Source organism: Ascaphus truei, chromosome 10 (genome assembly GCF_040206685.1).
Source record: "Ascaphus truei isolate aAscTru1 chromosome 10, aAscTru1.hap1, whole genome shotgun sequence".
NCBI classification, from domain to species: domain Eukaryota; kingdom Metazoa; phylum Chordata; class Amphibia; order Anura; family Ascaphidae; genus Ascaphus; species Ascaphus truei.
In genome coordinates this window covers 54,759,897-54,779,558 of record NC_134492.1, presented here as the reverse complement: position 1 = coordinate 54,779,558, position 19,662 = coordinate 54,759,897, and the positions used below count along the sequence as shown (strand labels likewise).

The 19,662-nt window shown below is 45.2% G+C and overlaps 1 protein-coding gene across 4 annotated transcripts in view; it reads left to right on the top strand.

Moving 5' to 3' along the window:
- LOC142503959 (coagulation factor XIII B chain-like) overlaps nt 1-19,662 on the top strand; it is a 129,347-nt gene that overhangs the window by 91,760 nt on the left and 17,925 nt on the right. For 3 of the 4 annotated variants that reach the window (XM_075616972.1, XM_075616969.1, XM_075616970.1), the window contains one exon: nt 12,109-12,285. The exons of the other annotated variant lie outside the window; for it this stretch is intronic. In XM_075616972.1, coding sequence (XP_075473087.1) covers nt 12,109-12,285 — 177 coding nt within the window. The remainder of the gene's footprint in view (nt 1-12,108; nt 12,286-19,662) is intronic. 4 annotated transcript variants of the gene reach the window in all.

The window sequence follows — 19,662 nt, the reverse complement described above, 5'->3', positions numbered from 1 at the left end:
TACAAGAGCCACATTTGAAGGAACCCCTAGTGATAAAAGGTTTTTTGAGACCAGAAGATTTGAGTTCACTTGGTGAAACATGAGATCCAATTGTTCTCGCTCTACGATATACAAAAGTAGGACCAGAATCCAAATATTTTTTAAGGACAGGGTCCATGGATAAGACATTCCAATGTTTTGAAATTATAGAGTTTACTTTTCCACTTTGTTTACTAAATTGTGAAATAAAAAGAGGACATTTGTTTTTTAATTCTGTCAGTCCATGTGAGTCCTGTTTAATACCAATTGTCTTAACATTGTTAGCAAGGCGAGAATCTCCAATTGGATGTGTGGGCAACAATGATGCTCTCTCTGTATGTAATGCATTTTCAAATGCAATTGCTAAATGTGATTTGGGGTATCCCCTTTCCAAAAATCTCCTTGTAAGTTCCTCAGACTGAGAAAGGAAACCACTCATAGTGGAACAATTCCTTCTCAGTCTGAGGAACTGTCCCCTTGGTATGGCCTTTATGACATGGGATGGGTGGCAGCTGTCCGCCCTAAGAAAGGTGTTCCTGGCATTTTGCTTCCTATAAACATCCGTTGGATTTTTTTGTCCATGTCTACAAATAATTGTAGATCCAGAAATTCAATGTGATGGAAATGAAAATTTAATGTAAATCTTAGATTATAAAGATTATTATTAAGATAAGATACAAAAGTGTGAAGTGTAGTGACTCCCCCCTCCAAATAATAATTAGGTCATCCACAAATCTTTTATAAAAAACAATATTGTGACGAAATAAATTAGTGCTCGAATAGATAAAAAGTGCTTCCCACCATCCCATAAATAAGTTCGCAAAAGAAGGAGCAAAACTTGTACCCATAGCAGTGCATAACATATACCTTATACTATACACTTATCATTAACTCAGCTAACTGGTAATGTCCTTATAACATGAGTGGCTCAGCCACGCTCTTAATGATATTGTCCTGTACAATAGTGGCTCGGCCACGCTCTTAATGAGTATGTCTCGGTCCCGTCACCGCGTGCCCCACACACCGTGTCCTTGTACTAATAGAAAGATTGCTCTGTGTATTTAGGCCTTTGACCACTCACTAGTGTCCCCAAAGAGTTACGCCTAAGGCGGGATCAGCGCCTGTTGACCGGTGTTGGTGCACTTGCTGTAAATACCTTCCTGTCATGGCGGTGACCGGTAACAACTTTGAAAAGGATCAGACCGCACTGCATACACTGTCAGCGTTCTTTCCAGAGCCTTTGCTTGTGACTCGCTTCGCGCTCTCTGGCTGCCGTAGAATCCTTGCTTGCCTTTGATGTCGCGTTGTGCAGCTGCCTGGTCCCAAACAGCTCACCACCAAACTTGCTCCGCACACTTGTCCCTAACTGTCTACATAGTAATGGGCATAATCACTACCACTTTGGGCGTCCCTGCAGCACAGCAGCCTACTGTGACTAAGGGATTCTCCTAAGGGCCTGCGGGGTAAAGCTGTCCTATGCAGGCGGGTCACGGACCCCCTGCACGCACACACCCTCCTCATTTACCTTCCAGATCCCCTCTACCTAGCGTGGTCTCTCCCCCACGCTTCCTTTTCCTCCTCCCGTAATCCTAGCCTTCTGATTGGCTCCTCACATCAGGTGACCACTCTAGAGCTCTTGGGAGTTGTAGTTCCTCAACGGAGCCTTTCCCTTACAGGCCCGTCGTTCGCGCGCTTCCATTGCGCATGCGCGACCTTCCCACTCTCTCAGTGCCCTCTGCAAGGTTGCGCAACAACATGGCGGTGCTCTGTACTAACGTGCCACCGCGGAACCAGCCACACTCCCACCGAGCACACATATGAGGTTCCTAACACATCCCTATTTGTATTTGGGGGGCGGGGGTATATGCATTTGGGGGGTGGGGGATTTATATGTATTTGAGGTTTTTCTTTGTACTGTATGTAGTTGGGGTTTTTTTTTGCAATTATTTGTGAGTTGGGGTGTTTATGTATTTGGGGAGGAGGTGGGGTTTTTGTATGTATTTTGGAGGGGGGGGGGTAATTATTGTGACTGGGATTATGTGTGTGGCCAGGGGAGGAGAAGGGAATGAGTGTGAGGAGGCAAGATTGAGGAACAGGATTGAGTGAGAGTGGGGTAATTGATGGAGTGGTGTGGGGGAAAGGGGGTGTAAGAGAAGGAGTTAGGGGGTGGGAGTGAGGAAGAGGGGGGGTAGTAGTGAGGGTGGAGTGAAATACATGGGAAGTGGAGGGGAAATAGAGAAGGGGGCTCGTGAATGTGAAATGGAAGGGGGGGGGAGTCGGAAGACCGTCGTCAAGGGGTGGGGAGGGGGGGAGGAGACCCTAGTCATTACTCTAGTTCTGGGTCCCGGGAAATCTGATGGCAGCCCTGAGTTGGTGTATAATCTATCGCAAATGTATCACAAGAAGTGTGTGTGTGTGTGTGTGTGTGTGTGTGTGTATCCCAAATGAATCACAAGAGGTAAGTGTGTATGTGTGTGTGTGTGTGTGTGAGTAGGTGTATAATCTATACCAAATGTATCATAAGAAATAAGTGTGTGTGTGTGAGTAGGTACCATATATAGTATATCCCAAATGTATCACAAAACGTGTGTGTGAGAGTAAACGTTAGAAAAAGAGCACTCCTCGCGTGGAGAAATGTTGGTAACTGAGGTGCAAAACAGGAATGGACAAATAGAAAATTACAGAGAAAAAAGCACTGTATGCTGCACTCTCATAATCAGTAGAAATATTGTAGTTGTATTAGTTAATCATTTACTTTTATTAGATATATTGCTAAAATAATGTCAGACTAATTAAAAGTAGGGGAGGCACAAAAAGGGCAAGCACTGCAACATTTGCACTCATGAAGTGATTACTTTAAAACTTACATTTTATGAATAAAGAGAAAATAAATGGGCACAGAAAACAAAAAACAAAACCACACCAAACAAAAATAATTTTAGACTTGTCTGAGTTTGAGACTATGGTTTCATGGCATTTGACCGTTGGTAGGTATTGGTATCTGCTAAAATAGCTAAAATATTTACTTTATTATTAGGTCATAGTATTTCCAGATTATAATACCATAATAATTTAGGGTAGACAAATGTATTGTCAATGGCAGCCCAGTTAATCTATATATACTTTATGTTGTTGGTGTATATATATAATCCGCAGCACTCACAAATAGAAAAAGGTTATTTATTTCTCAGTAAATCATCATGCAGTCAGACGAGCTCCAGAGCGACGAACGTTTTAGACCACAAAGTCTTTTCTCAAGCTCTTGATTGGCTGGGGTTTCCTGTCCATCTGCAAGCACCTATTGATTATTCCTGTCCATCTGCAAGCACCTATTGACTATTGATAAGTATATTTTTGTATTTAGTGCTAGTGTGTGTGTGTGTGTGTGTGTGTGTGTGTGTGTGTGTGTGTGTGTGTGTGTGTGTGTGTATAATATATATATATATATATATATATATATATATATATATATATAGATAATCAAAAAATAAATAGATGATACCGTTCTGTGGCTAACGAAATGCTTTTATTTGTGCGAGCTTTCGAGATACACTGATCTCTTCTTACGGCGATGTTACAATGAATGAAGCAAGCAAGTATATATATATATATACACATACACACACACACACACACACACACACACACACACACACACACACACACACACACACACACACACACACACACACACACACACACACACACACACATACACACACACACATACACACACATACACACACATACACACACACATAAAAAAAATGCTGGCTACATTCAAAGTAGCACTAAATGAGAGAGAGAGACCGATCCGAGCGCCCCGAGCTTGAAACGTACATCGGGCATGATATCATCGCGTTGATGTCTTGGAGGTTACGGGTGAAGTCGTTCCTGCTGGTTGGAGACAGGGAGTATTATGCTGTGCTGCGACTTTTGTATTACAGCGATTATACATCCAAGTTACTAAGTCACATGCAGCCTTATATCTGTCTTAGTACTACCAACGGATTCATACTATGCACATACACCCTATTTTAGTTACCACATATACATTATGTATATAGCTTGTAGTGGTTAACTCTAGCTAATAATTACTAATTCTACACAGTATATGCAATATAAATTTAACAGATTGCTATCACGTTAGTGCCACATTGTATTTATTATACATCACATCTCTATGTGGCTACTGTGTATGTTTGTTCACGCTGCTGGGTTTAGCATCTCAGGCTACATTGTTTACTGCTACAAATACATCATTGATACAAGCAATGTTATGTGCTTTCTGTGTATAATACTGGGAGTGTGCTTTGTTTGATGCATCCGGATTATTTGGGTTACCTACGAGCAGATTGTGTCTTGCCAATGATAATACCAAATGTTTATGAGTAGGCAGAATACTGCTATATATTGCTATTTATATGCAACTCAAATTTCACGATACATCTGTATTCATGTGGTAATTTTGTGACTGTACGATTTGCTCGTTTATGATCATCCAGTCCTATTGAAGTTACACACCTGGTGTCTCAACTATACACAGGACGACGTTCAAATCACTTTGAGAGATATTATTACCTTCTATTATTAGTAATTTACTTTATCTTTACTTCATTGTTAAAGTGTTATCACTTATTTTAGTTATTTTGTATTATCACTGTTTATTATTATCACTATGCGTCGATGTTCTTGATTACAATAAAGTTTTTTTTATTATTTTGGCCAATTATAGGCTATTATTGGTAATTGTCCTCCTGCAGTGTTGGAAGCGGTTACTTTATGTATCTAAATTGGCCATCTAGACTATCTTGTCTGGGAGTATTTTACCCCTATATATTATAACAGCTTTGGAGTGCAGTGAATAGGGATCTTTGGGAAATCATTTGACTTCCTTCTTTGTGCTTTTGTTCAGATTTATTATCCCTTCAGCACCGGCTGTGAACTTACATACTGATTAAAATTAAATGAGGTTAGCGGTTGACCGACAAGTTGTGTTTGCATTCAAACTAGCACTAAATACAAAAGTTAAAATATACTTATCAATAATTTCATACTTTAATAATAGTCATGAAGCCATGTACTTGCTACAGCCTACATTGTAATTGCTACGATTGCTATACTGTATGTATAAATGAGTACACTTCAATTTGAATGGCAGCAACCGACTAGGTTTGTATTCATTTACATAGAGCAGCTTATGCTTAATGTACAGTAGTGTAGCAGCTGGTACTATCCCTTTGATTTGGGCTGCAGTTAGGATAGAAACATTGTAGCTACTCTACTGCTTTGTTATTGCACTGCTCTGCGTAGCTGGCTGCAGCCTGAATGGGACTTTAAACCAGTTATCCAGGCATGACACAGGAATGATGCTTTTTGTTATACTGTAGTAGACAATACATTTAGTGCAGCAGCCATGTTCTAACAGGTATACTTGAGTTCTTAGTACTGTGGTTAGTGGTCTCTGCGGCTACAGTTGTATGCAAAACCGGTAATAATCTTTTTCTGAAATTAGTTCCTGTTATATATTGATCGACTCTGTAGTCAGGAGTATCTGGCTATGCCATATCCTGTTGTCTATATGCGTTTGGTTAGCTACTACAAGGACATTTAATTATAGAAATTATATACCAGAACCCCGAACACTCACACCGGAGTCCTCTTTGGCAGCAAAGGTAACATTTGATAGTAACAGATGCTCAAAGTACCTCCGTAATAATCAATTGAAGCGGCAGAATTGTTGGAACAGCCGGTGGGCAGCCCGTGTAAATCTACCCCTACCGTCACACACAAAATGTGATTTTCTCCTTTATTCTCTTTCCTCCACCCTTATTCTATAATGTGCGATGGTGCTGATCAGGTGATTTTGCAACAAAACCCTATTGAAGTATTATAAATAGGCTGGATTAGCTCTACCCTACTTTATAGAACAAGGGGCTTTATCCTATAGGAGCCTTCCTCCCCCACCTGTCTAGTATGTCCTGAGACATTGATTTAATATGGTTACACAGAAACATACTCACACACATTTCTTGTGATACATTTGGGATAGATTATACACCTACTCACACACACTTACTTTGTGTGATACATTTGGGATAGATTATATACCTACTCACACACAGTTACTTTGTGTGATACATTTGGGATATATTGAACACACACACACTTCATGTGATGCATTAGGGATAAATTATATACCTACACACACTTCTTGTGATACATTTGGGATAGATTGAGCACCAACACACACACACACTTCTTGTGATACATTTGGGATAGATTATATACTGTACCTACTCTCACACTGAAAATTACAGAGAAAAAAGCACTGCATGCTGCACTCATAATCAGTATAAATATAGTTTTTAAACATACAGAACCCCAATAAGCTCTTGGGAACCTGCATACAGTTTGATTGTGACAAATCTAATACAGAGTGCTTTTGCTGGTAATGTACAGGTTAATAAGAGCTTCAATCAGACTTAGAACTATGCAACTAATTTTGACAGATTTATTATAAATCATTCTTCCTGGTAATGTACAGGTTATTAAGAATCTATTATAGTGTTAGGACCCTTGAGATGTGGTCTGCCTTGGAGGGGCTCAAGGGCTTACAACACTTTGGCCAAAGAGTTAAACTAAAAGACCATTTTATTCAAAAGATATCTATATATACATATATATTTAGGCACTATACCGTGTATTAGTGTCATTGGATGTAGCACTGAGCTCTGTCTGTGTTTCATGTTCTGTCTCTGGCTTTCATATAACTTGATACAAACCAAGCGGTTTGTGAAATTTCTCTCAGGAGATATTGTTACAAAACACACAGATACCCAACAAGTTCTGAGAAACCCATATACACACACACACACACACACACACACACACACACGTGTATGTGTGTATATACATATGTATGTGTCTGTGTGTGTGTGTCAAAAGGAGTGCTAGTGGGCATGGGCGTGTTGGATATTGTTACAAAACAGATGATTTCCCTACATCTATCTGTATGCTGACATTGTTTCAATCTACCTTTGTATCCTACCACCAGGGATTTTTAACAATTGACACTGCGTGTATATGTTGCATTTAGTGAGTTTATTTGGTTCAAACAATTTTTGATTGATGTTTTTAGTCATTTTATTATTTTTTTTCTCAGACATATCAGACAGATCTCTGATATATAGCCCAGGTGTATTAACACCAATTATAACACCAACATTATTTGAAGAGTAACTGTCTGCTTAATTGTATTAGGATTTTTTTGGCTGAGTGCAGATAAGGGGAATCTTTTTGATCCCTCTTGGATGACCTTGTAAATATCAGTATTCTATTATCCCATGCACTCCATAGATCTAGATACTCTCTATTACTTGTTTATTAAGGTTGAGCTGCTGGTAGTTTTCTGTGTTTATGTATGTGGTGGGGCTCATGGCCCATTTCGAGGAACTCATGGGGTTTGCACAGGTTAACCTCGAGGCAGCTCAGATCAGCCAAAAGTGCAGGTAGGCTTGTCATGCCATAGTAGAGAATTCATCCCTGGGCAGCAAGTGCTTGTTCTGAAGTCCACTCGGCAGAACAAACTACTTGCTGCCTTGGCCGGCCTGTTCACAGCTCACCAGTAGAGGAATGAGTGCAATTATTTGGTAAACCTGGATCAAGAGACAGGTAGGCACAGGACTTACCACATAAACATGCTCAAAGTGTACAATACGATTGGCTATCTGTAACCCGCCACTGGTAGATCCGTTGAGCCAGGCTCTGCCCGATCTCCTGGGAGAAGTCCGGCAGGGAGACTGAGTGGAGCAGGTGGGGATTGGTCCCCTACGGGAGCAGGTGCGAGAGATGTTAGAGGAGAATCGGGTCATGTTTACGGATAAGCCAGGAAGGAACCTTTTAATCGTTCACCCGGTCAACACCGGGGATCATCGGCCCCTCCACAAGAATGCGTACAGGTTGTCTGCGGAGGTGAAGTGGAGCAATGAGGGGGGGGGGGTTAAGGAGATGCTGGCCATAGGGGTAATTGCACTCTCTCAGAGTCCTTTGGAAGTCTTGGTGCCCAAGAAGGATGTGTAGACTACTGGCAGCTCAATGCTCAGACAGTGGCAGATGCCTATACCATGCCCTGCATCAATGAGCTCTTAGATGAGCTTGCAGGGAACAGGTATCTGACCACCAGGGATTTGTCCAGAGGGTACTGGCAGATCCTGTTGACACAAGAGGCGCAGGAAAAGTCAGCTTTCCTCACCTTGAGTGGCTTGTATGAGTTTTTGGTCATGTCATTCGGGATGAAGAATGTGCCGGACACTTTCCAGCACCTGGTCAACCGGTTGCTGGAAGGGATGCAAGGCTATGCTAGGGCTTATCTAGACGACATAACTGTGTTTTGTGATGTCTGGGACACTCATCTTGTTCATGTAGCGGCGGTCCTAGATAGGATCAGGGAAGCCGGCTTTACATTAAAGCCATCCAAATGCCAAATCGGCATGGCAGAGGTATTGTACATCAGCCACCGGGTAGGCGGAGGGCACATCAAGCCTGAACCTGCAAAAGTGGAGGAAATAGTGGACTGTTTGGTTCACCACACTAAGAAGTAGGTCTTTTTTCTTTTTTAAGTACCACTGGATATTATCGAATGTTTGTATCCCAGTATAGCGCCCTGGCCAGACCACTGACCGATCTAACCCGGAAGCATCTCCCAGTGCTGGTAGCCTGTTCTCCCAAATGTGAGATGGAATTCCAAGCACTGAAAGAAGCTCTGGCAGGAGCTCCAATCCTGGCGGCTCCCAATTACAAAAAAGGTGCTAGATAGCGCTATCACAAACCCAAATACTAGTGCATAAAATATGTGTAAATAAACTGAATATAAGTGCCCAAATGAACACTCCTGTTCGACTCCTGACGAAGCCGTGTAAAGCAAACGGCGAAACACGTAGAGTGTTTCAGCTAGAGAGAATCCTGAGAGAGCACCAAGGACGCATCCCTACCATCGAGTCCGGAGGTTCCAGGCACACCAGAAGTGACGTGAGACCCCCCGCGTGGATGCGGAAGTGTTCCGGAGAAGCAGAGAACAGCGCGGTACACAGGGAGATCGCGACCCACTGTGCACCTGCCACCTGCTACTGACCACGCACTATATATCATCCTAAGTGTAAACCTTCAATTGTATTTTACTGTGTACGAATATAATTTCAATCTGCACTCTTAGGTCTGTTTTTTCTTTTGGAGATTGGCTGCTGAGATTTGCTGCACATCTATGGGAACATCTACCCCTTGAGTTGGATGACTGCTCCTTTTTATCTGCTCCATTGGGAGTAGCCATTTGTGAGCCCCTTATAAGATATTGTTTATTCACTGTGTATGACATTACTACACTATGTGATGTCCATTTATTTTTCATGGTTACAAGCTGCGCTCCCCTGGTCCCTGTGGAAGAGGCTCCCAATTACAGCAAGCTGTTCCTGGTGCAGACTTATACCTTGACCTATGGTATCGGTGCTGTGCTAAGCCAGGTAGGTGAGGATGGTAGCGAGCATCCAATCATCTACCTAAGCCACAGGAGGTCAACGTAGGATGGGCTGGACGAAGAGACTGTGCAAAAAAACTATGCAAAAGCACTCAGCAACTCACCAGGTGGATGAAAAATAAAAGAAATTTATTAACCTACATAAAACAAAAATACATACTTAAACAGAACAGGGGAAAAGCACTCCCACTAGTTTCACGCTAGTTTCATGCTTCTACAACGCTTTCTCAAGCCACAAGCTGTTTTCTCAGGGGGTCGCCTATTCCACGATCGGCAAGGAGTGCCTGGCCATTGTTGGGTGTTGAAGAAACTGCACCCTATGTTTACGGGCGGCCCTTCATGATGATCACCGATCACAACCCCTTGAGCTCGTTGCAGTGGGTGTCGGGGGAGAATGGGAAGTTGCTGTGCTGGAGCCTTGCCCTTCAGGAATTTGACTTACTATTCAGCACAAGAAGGGCAGTGAGCACGGCAATGCTGATGGTCTTTCCCAGGACGACCCCACCCCCGACAAGATGACTTCAAGGGTCTTCATTCTTGAGGAGTCACCTGATGGGGTAAGTTCCCCAGAGCCTTCATATGGAAGAGGGTATAAGAAAGCATCTTGAAGAGGGAGATGTTATGGTAGGGGCAGCCGACCTCACATAATAAAGGTGAAGCCCGGCTGGCTGTTCCAAAATCGTGTTTAATGGCCATCTCTGTGAGACTCATGTGGCCGGTATATATAATGTTACGGGTGTAACCTCTTCCAGAAATGAGCTATTATCCCTGTGTGATGTCTGGAAGGGGGAAAACTGTATGAATTGGGGAAAGGGGACTGTAACATTAAAAGTGCACTTTTATTCCCCATGTTATAATGTACTGATGAAGCCACCGGTATTCTATGATCCCAACTCACGGCCAATTCACCAAATACCATGTGAGATGGTCCACAGCAAACTAATGGCCAATTGGATTAACACAGCGGCGGTTCCTGCATTTGAATGGAACTCGAGCTGTGTGATTCCTACCTGATTCCAGATGTCTGTAGGTGTCAAGGATTAGACTTCGGCTGGAGTGGATTTCAGTGGCTGGAACAGCAGGGAGCATGGTCAGGTAACAAGCAGAGGTCAGAGGCAGGCGGCAGGCAGCGTAGTCAGGTAACAAGCAGAGGTCAAAGGCAGGCGTCAGGCGGCAGGAAGCGTAGTCAGGTAACAAGCAGAGGTCAGCAACGAGGAGACTGGAACAAGACGATATATCAATAGCACAGCAATAAATACAGGAACCAGCAAGAGCTGAGGAACCAGTATAAACAGGCAAGGGAGGAACAGGAAAGGGAGGTTTATATATGCAGGGTGAGAGGTAGGAGCACAGGTGCAGAGGTGTCAGGTTTCAGGGTCTGGAATGTTCCTTAGTTTAGCAGTAGCAATCGCGGTGGACAAGTATAGCCACTGCAGGCTAGAACAAGACATTGAGAGAGCAGCAGCAATCCCGGTGGCCAAGCACCGGTATAGCAGGCTTAGAACATGACAGTAGGAAAGAGCAGCCCACTTATCGAGGCATTCTGAATCGCTGTAGGCATTTTTGTCTGACAGCTAAAAAGCCCCGATAAGTGGGTTATGAAGGCTACTAGCACAGGTCCCTAAGTATTCACAGGTTACATTGTAGCTATAGGAGTTCTTTTTTACTCCTGAAGTGAAGTACCACTCTTATGTGGGAATGGGCAGAGAAGGGCTAAGTGCCGAAGATGTAACCACCCCTCTTGATTTGTGGATTGGGTTTTCCTTTTTTATTTTTTTGTGTTGTTTCCTTTATGGCAGCATGTAGCACCATTTTTTTTCACTTTATTATGATATTTGTAGTATGTAGATCAGTGTGTTGTTTGTCTTCCCTGTTCCCCTTCCCCAGTCCTTCTGTGTTTACCCCTGTATTGGGGAGTATTTGTCTGGGTAGCTGCACCTTGACAGTATCCTTTGTAATATGCTCTGTTTCTGAGATTTGTTTGCACTCTTTGCATTAAATTGCTTTGTGTTTGACCACTATTAGTTTCACAGCTGTTTATGAGTGCTGCAGGTACTCTCTTATTTCAGCTCACAGAGAAACACCATTAGTGACTGAGGTATGGGGTGGGGAGGAATGGTATATTCTAGTATTGTGTTCACAAAATTATAGTTTTAAGCGAGGGGGAAATGAGCCAGAGCCAAAGAATGAGATGGAGATGTGAATTATAGTCGGGAAAGTGTAAGTGGGACACATTGGATGTGATGATAAGGAATATGTACAGACAGTATGTGCTAGAAGATTCAGAATACAGCAGATTTCTCCCTCGGTATCAGGTGAAAAGGTCTTTGTGTGAAGGAAGATGGATTTGGAGAACTAGAGAAGAACTAGAAGTAATGATGCTGAAGTATTAGCAAAGCCTTGAGCAGTAATTATTGCTGAGAATTTGGAGAATATAATTATAATAGAAGATTGTCACACAATGATACATTAAGCAAAGAGCTCCCTGTTCTCTTTCAGAATACTTACACGCATCTATTAAATAATGTGATTATTCATATTTTTGCTTTTTCTTTAAGCTACATGTGAACCTCCACCAAAGATCCCGCATGGCCGTCTCGAGGCGAATCCCAAGATTAGCTACAGATCTAATGACAAAGTATCGTATGAATGTGACAGCGGTTACGCTTTAGAAAAAATGAAAAATGAAGCAGTGTGCGTGGATACTCAATGGGAACAGATCCCAGTGTGCAGAAGTAAGGTTTCTTTTAGAAATATACTGTACAGGCATACCCCGCTTTAACATACGCAATGGGACCGGAGCATGTATGTAAAGTGAAAATGTACTTCAAGTGAAGCACTACCTTTTTTTCACTTTACAATGCATGTACAGTACTGCAATCGTCATATATGTGCATAACTGATGTAATAACGCATTTGTAACCAAAATAAATACAGTAGGCTTTATTAAAATAAAATCTTTAATGTCAGCTGATTTTTCTTATGTGCTGACAGATACAACATGGATGAATGCAAAATTATTTTAAAAATATGTAGGAAGGATGAAGGAGCGGGCATATCTTCTACTGTACAGTATTTTTACTGAAAGGGCATGAAGGTGAGGTGCATTTATTTGACTGACTGATATATTTTTGGGACTTTGATTTGTGACTTTGGTGAAAACAATACTGTACAGTACAGTACAGTGTTTTACAATACTGTGCTTCCTTAGGCCGCGCGTATAGTGCCCGCGACCGGCGACCTCACCCATCCCCGCTAGCGAAAGTTATATTTCGCTTTGCGGCGGCGTCGCAGGCTCCCGGGCATTGGATTTGTTCAGGGGCTGTCACGTGAGGTGACAGCCCTTAAAAAATCAAATATTCCCGGCTTCCAAAGTCCGCTCTGTCGCATTGCCGCTGTCGCGCTTACTATAAGCGCATGCGGCGGCGGCAGCAATGTGTTTGTTTTGGGGTGGAATCGCTGGCACTATACGCACGGCCTTACTCAGGTTCTTGATCAGCTTGGCTTACACGCACGCACTCCCTCAGTCACACAATCTCTCACGCACTCCCTCAGTCACACAATCTCTCACGCACTCCCTCAGTCACACAATCTCTCACGCACTCTCACTCAGTCACGCATGCACTCTCACTCAGTCACGCATGCGCACACACTCAGTCAGTCACGCACACACACTCAGTCAGTCATGCACACACGCACTCCCTCAGTCATGCACACACGCACTCCCTAAGTCCCACAATCTCTCACGCACTCTCACTCCGTCACGCACGCACACACAGTCAGTCAGTCACGCACACACACACACTCAGTCAGTCAGTCAGTCACGCACACACACACACTCAGTCACGCACACACACTCAGTCACGCACACACACTCAGTCACGCACACACACTCAGTCACGCACACGCACACACTCAGTCAGTCACGCACACACTCAGTCAGTCACGCACACACTCAGTCTGTCACGCACACACACTGTCACGCACAAACACTGTCACGCACACACACTGTCACGCACACACACTGTCACGCACACACTGTCACGCACACACACTGTCACGCACACACACTGTCACGCACACACACTGTCACGCACACACACTGAGACACGCACACACACTCAGACACGCACACACACTCAAACACGCACACACTCTCAGACACGCACACACACTCAGACACGCACACACACTCAGACACGCACACACACTCATACACACACACTCAGACACACACACTCAGACACACACACTCTCAGACACACACACTCTCAGACACACACACTCTCAGACACACAGACACACACACACACACACAGACACACACACAGACACACACACACTGAGAGACACACACACACTGAGAGACACACACACATTGAGAGACACACACACACACTGAGAGACACACAGACACACACACACACACACACACTGAGAAAGACACACACTCAGACAGCCACACACACACACTCAGACACACACACACACACACACACTCAGACACACACAGACACACACACACACACACACACTCAGACAGACACACACACACAGACACACACACACACACACACACACACACACACACACACACACACACACACACACACACACACACACACACACACACACACACACACACAGACACACACACACACTCAGACACAGACACACACAAGCACAGAATTTCAGTAGAAGAGGACCTCCTCCTCCCCCGTAGCCCGTAACTCACATGCAAAGTTCCGTTCTACAGCAGCAGCAGCAGCAGGCTAGATCGAGATCTGAGGAGGGAGGGGCAGGAGGAAGGAGGGAGGAGGAGAGCAGGAGGGAGGAGAGTGGAGTGAGAAGAGCCAGGAGCAGCAGTGCGGGCGGAATCACTGCTATAGCTGCTGATTGATTGCTGCCCGATCTACCCGTTCCCCCTGCCACCTGGCCCCGTTCCCCCTGCCACCTGGCCCCGTTCCCCCTTACCTACACTCCCGCTCAGTTAGGGACCACAGTGAAGGAGGTTGCAGTATTGATGAGAGGTGCGCATGCACGCACCCCGCCCCCTGGTGTCCGTAGTCGCGAAGCATGCGTACGTACACAGGGGTATGGTGTAACTAAAAATAAATGTACGTACTTGCGAGTGTACGTAAAGTGGGTGTACGTAAAGCGGGGTATGCCTGTATACTGCTCAACCCCGTTATAGCGCGATCCATCACAACACGAATCAGCTTATAACACGATGTAAGTGTGGCTCCCAATTTTCGTATTTATGAATACTATACAACACGATTATTGGTATCTTAAATACTTTATTGTACACTACATAAAATTGTACATTATTTCTAACGCAATCTGCTTATAACGCGATGTGATTCTTTGGACCCCAAGCACAGCGTTATAAGGGGGTTGAGCTGTACCACTTTTGTCCCAACATGGATATTTTGTTTTTAATCTTTGTACAGACACACTTTAAAAAGGAAAAAAAATGTAGAAACCAAATATAGATAGCAAATATAAAATGGTGAAATAATTTGTTAATATATTACGGGAAATAAGGTGAAACCTTAAAAGTCAAAACAAACACATACAAAGCATGAATCTTTAGCCTACAAACGGGCAAGTTAAATGTGAATAAATATTGTAGGTGACTTAAAAGTGAGAATCAATAAAAATGTAAAATACAACCCCATACGAGGCTTAGAGGGGCTACTCCATAACAAAGACCCTCCCAAGGTCTCACAAAATTAAAGATACAAGAATTTGAGCGTAACTCCCAGGTACCACATGCGTGGTAGCGGGAAAACACAAATAGTGCAATTCTGTGTGATACAATGTGTACTGTCAGGTAGAATGGTAGTAGATACAGTCACATGTCGACTGAATGAAATGGGCATGTATTGCACTCAAACTGGGCAATCAGCTGCTGGATCTTGAAAAAGGGACATCCAACTTAAGAGTGGGGAAGTATATACTGTACTCAGTGATGTTATAAGGATATCCAGGGGGACTTTGGCCAATAGGACTGTTGCCAATTCCTATGTGTTGTTGGTGGTAGAGGCAGTGGGTGAAGGGGGTAGTTGACCCATGGTGGGTGTTTAGGCCTCACTGGAGGGATTAACCCATTCATTACGGTATTGAAGGGGTTAATCCCTTCCATGGAGGCCTAACCACTCAGCCCAGGGCAACTACAAGCTTCACCCATCCACTGTATCACCAACAAAGAGTGGAACTGCTATGTAACCCTTTCATTGCCTTAAAAGTTAGCCACTAAGTAAAGGAAGCTTGGCTATAATTTTGAATTATTACCTAGGATTGAAGCCGGGGGTCTCAAGTGAAAATTAATGCGGGTCAGCTCCGGAGACCCTGGGCTTCAATCCTATGTAGTAAAAATAAAAGAAATTCTGTATAACAGGGTGAATATAAAACACCAGCCCTATGGCTGGCAGACCTATGTGCATCAGTGACCGGGTTAAAATTCAGCTAAGAAAAGGTTTTGTTAATTGGTCAAGTACCAGCTGCCTCGTTAAGGGGATTTAGAATCCCAAGATGCTCACACATGCCTGGCTGTCTGAACCAGTGTGATATGCTGGAGCGCCGGAGGAAAAACTATTTGTTTCAAGGTCTGTCTTTCCTATAACTCCTGTTTTCTGTATTGATACTCTGGACTTTAATCAGTGATTGTTGGGAAACAGGGTAAGCCCTGCTCAGGACTGATCTTTCTATTTGTTTATGTTTGCTGAAAAGAAGCTGTATTATTTTTGTATGTCATATTTTTGAGGCTAAATAAACAAGCCAATTCAGAAACCCACGTGTGATTGCACTGACCCTGCAACACTCCGTCTCATGCAAATCGCAACTCCTATCTCGCCACCCGTTAGGTAAATAAAAAAAAAAGTGAGTGGTTAACCCGCAATTTGCATCTCGGAGCTTTGTGAATATCAGTTCCTGGCAAAACATGAATTTTTGTATTTTTTGAGCTACCACACAGCTTGGTAGAGCAAGAATGCTAACGCTCGTTAAAAAGCTGATTTCGGATGCGCATGCGCGACAACGGACTGAATGGCTGCTTGAACATTCAGCTCCGTTTCCAGCCGACACCAATCAATAAATAAACACATCCAAACCTGACGGATTCCGCTGAAATCTGACCACAAAGCCCCCGGACACCTTCAAGATGTCAAAAGGGACAAGATCAAAGCGCCCCTCCACAGTAATGACAGATTACTACGGCAAGGGAGATCAACCACGCGCCCGCAGCCATGAGGGCCCCCCGCCAAGCGGGTCCGACTCAGAGGCAGAGGGAGATGAAGACAGCGGGAATAGAATTATGCGGAGGCGCGATATGCAGGAGTTTTGTGCAGATATTAAAAGATGCCTGCAGGCTGAAGTGGCGTCCCTGAGAGCGGACATAAGCAGCATTGGTGCCAGAACGGACTCCCTAGAGAGGAAACTGGACACCACAGTTAAGTCCCTCCACAGAACGGACAAACAACTAGCCCAAGTAAAGGACACTATCCAAGACCTCTAAGACAAGCAGGAAGATGTTGAAAACCGAGAGCGTCGGAATAATGTGAGGATAAGGGGGGTCTCAGAAGAGGAACTTGACCCGGAGGACTTTGTGGGCCGGTGGCTAACCCAACTGATGCCGGATAAGACGACCCAGGAGCTGCATCTGGACCGGTGTCACAGAGCCCTGAGATCCAGGCCACAGCAGGGAGACCCCCCGCGAGATATCATCGCTCGCTTCCATTATTTTAAAATAAAAGAACTGTTTACCCAGCTGACCCGCAATAATCCTTCCTTTGAATCACACAAAATTCAAGTTTTTCAGGACATCTCCCCCACCACGTTGTTAAAAAGAAAACAACTTACCCCAATTACCAAGATCCTCAGAGACGAAGGGGTTAAATATCGTTGGATTTTCCCCTTTGGGCTCCTGGTATCCAGAAACGGGCATCTACAACAATAAAAAAAGCTGAAGATGGCAGAGCCTTCCTCACCAAACTGGGCTTGCAGGACAAAATTACAGAGGAAGTGGCGGGAAACAGAACAGCGCCGGACCCAACATGGCGGGACCAGGAAGACCCAACAAGAAAAACCATGCCCGCAGTCCACGGTAATCGGACTACTAAAGAGACTGGGTTCCCTCACAGTTTATGTTGACCCCCTCCCTACCCCCCGCTCTCCGCTTGCCTAAAAATACCCGTGGTAGCCCCACTGAGACCCCCCCTCATAGCTACACCTCCCCCCCCACGGCATCCCCCCCCAGAGCCCAGAAGAGCCAAGGCCCTTTGGACTTACTGCACCACTTACCTGATCCCCCGACGGCAGCGGAGGGAGACTGGCAGCCATCTTGGATCAGCTCCGGTGCCCAGCTGAGGGGGAGCGGCTGCGGATGACGTCAACAGGGAGGAGACTGCACTTCACGCGAGAGGGGCGCGAGAGAGACGCCACATCCAAGATGGCGGGGGTCGGGACGAGCCGGAAGGGGCGGGATCCGGAGAATGACCCTGGAAGCGGCCAAGCGCCACACAGCGCCGAGAGGAAACGGCGCAAGGGGACACGCTAATAGAGCACACATAGGCAAGGGGATACGGGGACCTAAGAGGTAGGACAAATGGGTAGCACAGAGTGCAGCAGAGGCCACCCCGCGGGCGGACACCCCATACACTGACACCCCCACTTCCGCGGCCGCCCCTGATCCTCGCGCTGACACCCCTACTGCTCCCGCTGGCGCTTCTCTCGCTGACACTCCCGCCCCTCCCGCTGACATCCCTACTCCCTTTGACACCTCTACTCCTCGCGCTGACACCCCTACGCCTCCCGCTGGCATCCCTTCCGCGGATACACCTGCTCCTCCCGCGGGCGAGTCCCCTGAGGACACCCCTCCCGCTGACACTCCTATTCATCCTGCAAACACTCCTATTCCTGCTGACACCTCTGCTCCTCCCACGGACACCTCTACAACAGCAATGGTAGCCATCTAAGTGAGGGGGGAGGGAGATAAAGGCGGGAGCACCCGCTGTAGCAGGGGTCCACACAGCAATAGCGAGAGGCAAGGGACAGTAGAGAATATAGACATAGGCCGCCGGGGAGACCAGAGGGGCAGGAGTTGGAGGCCCCAAAACAGGGTTCTGGGAGGGTAAAAAGAAAACAAAAGGCAAAGGCAGACAGGAAGGCATAGGGGGTGGACCTGACGCGCAGACACCACAGGGGGGAAGATTAAGTTAAGCTTAGGGCAGCTAAGCTGAACTCAGGCTAAACCAGGAGTTAAAGAGGCCGGGTAAATAATCACGGGTTTTAGCAGAGAGCTTGGGCCTAGCAGGCATTACAAGAGGCAATTTGGAAAAGGGATACAGAGGAAGGGGGGCCAAGTTGAGGAAAGTTACTGATAGAAGGTCAGAGTTTTAGTTTACGTGCAATATCTTAAACATGCAGGTTGTTTAAAAGTCAGGTTTGGACTAACAAAGTTACTAGTTCATCGGCTGAGAGGGCAGTCCTACAGTCGTTGTGCGTGTCTACCCTTGGGCTGGGGCAGTTGCCCTAGAACCTGAGGAAGTCCTGGGGACGAGGCGGGGCAACACGGCCCTTTGGAGAAGGAAGGAGACGGAGGGCGTGTTCCAGAGATCCGCAGTCCCACAGGCAAGGGAGAGACGGCGGTCCTATGCCGCTGATCAATCTCCCCAGTTGATATGTGTTGTTTACATGTTTTTCCTTTGCCCTTATGTGTCCCACGTACCTACTGTGCCCACCCTCCCCTACATTGTCTCCTACACGAGTGGTCCCCCGCTGAAGCCCTGCACAGAGCTGAGTACTGCAGAGGAACAGAAACGGCTCCGTAGAGGCCCGATACATCCAAGAGCAACACTAGGAAAACAAGGTCAGTTCCCCACACCAACATGCCTCTAACCTTTATATCCCACAACACTAAGGGTCTAAACTCCCCATGCAAACGAAGGATAGCACTCACTGATTACAAAAAAAAGGGAGCGGACTTCATCCTACTCCAGGAAACACATTTCAGTACCACTAGCGCTCCCAAATATTTCGATAAACAATATAACCATGTATTTCTATCCTCCGCTCCAGAAAAGAAAAGGGGGGTAGCAATCCTAGTCCAT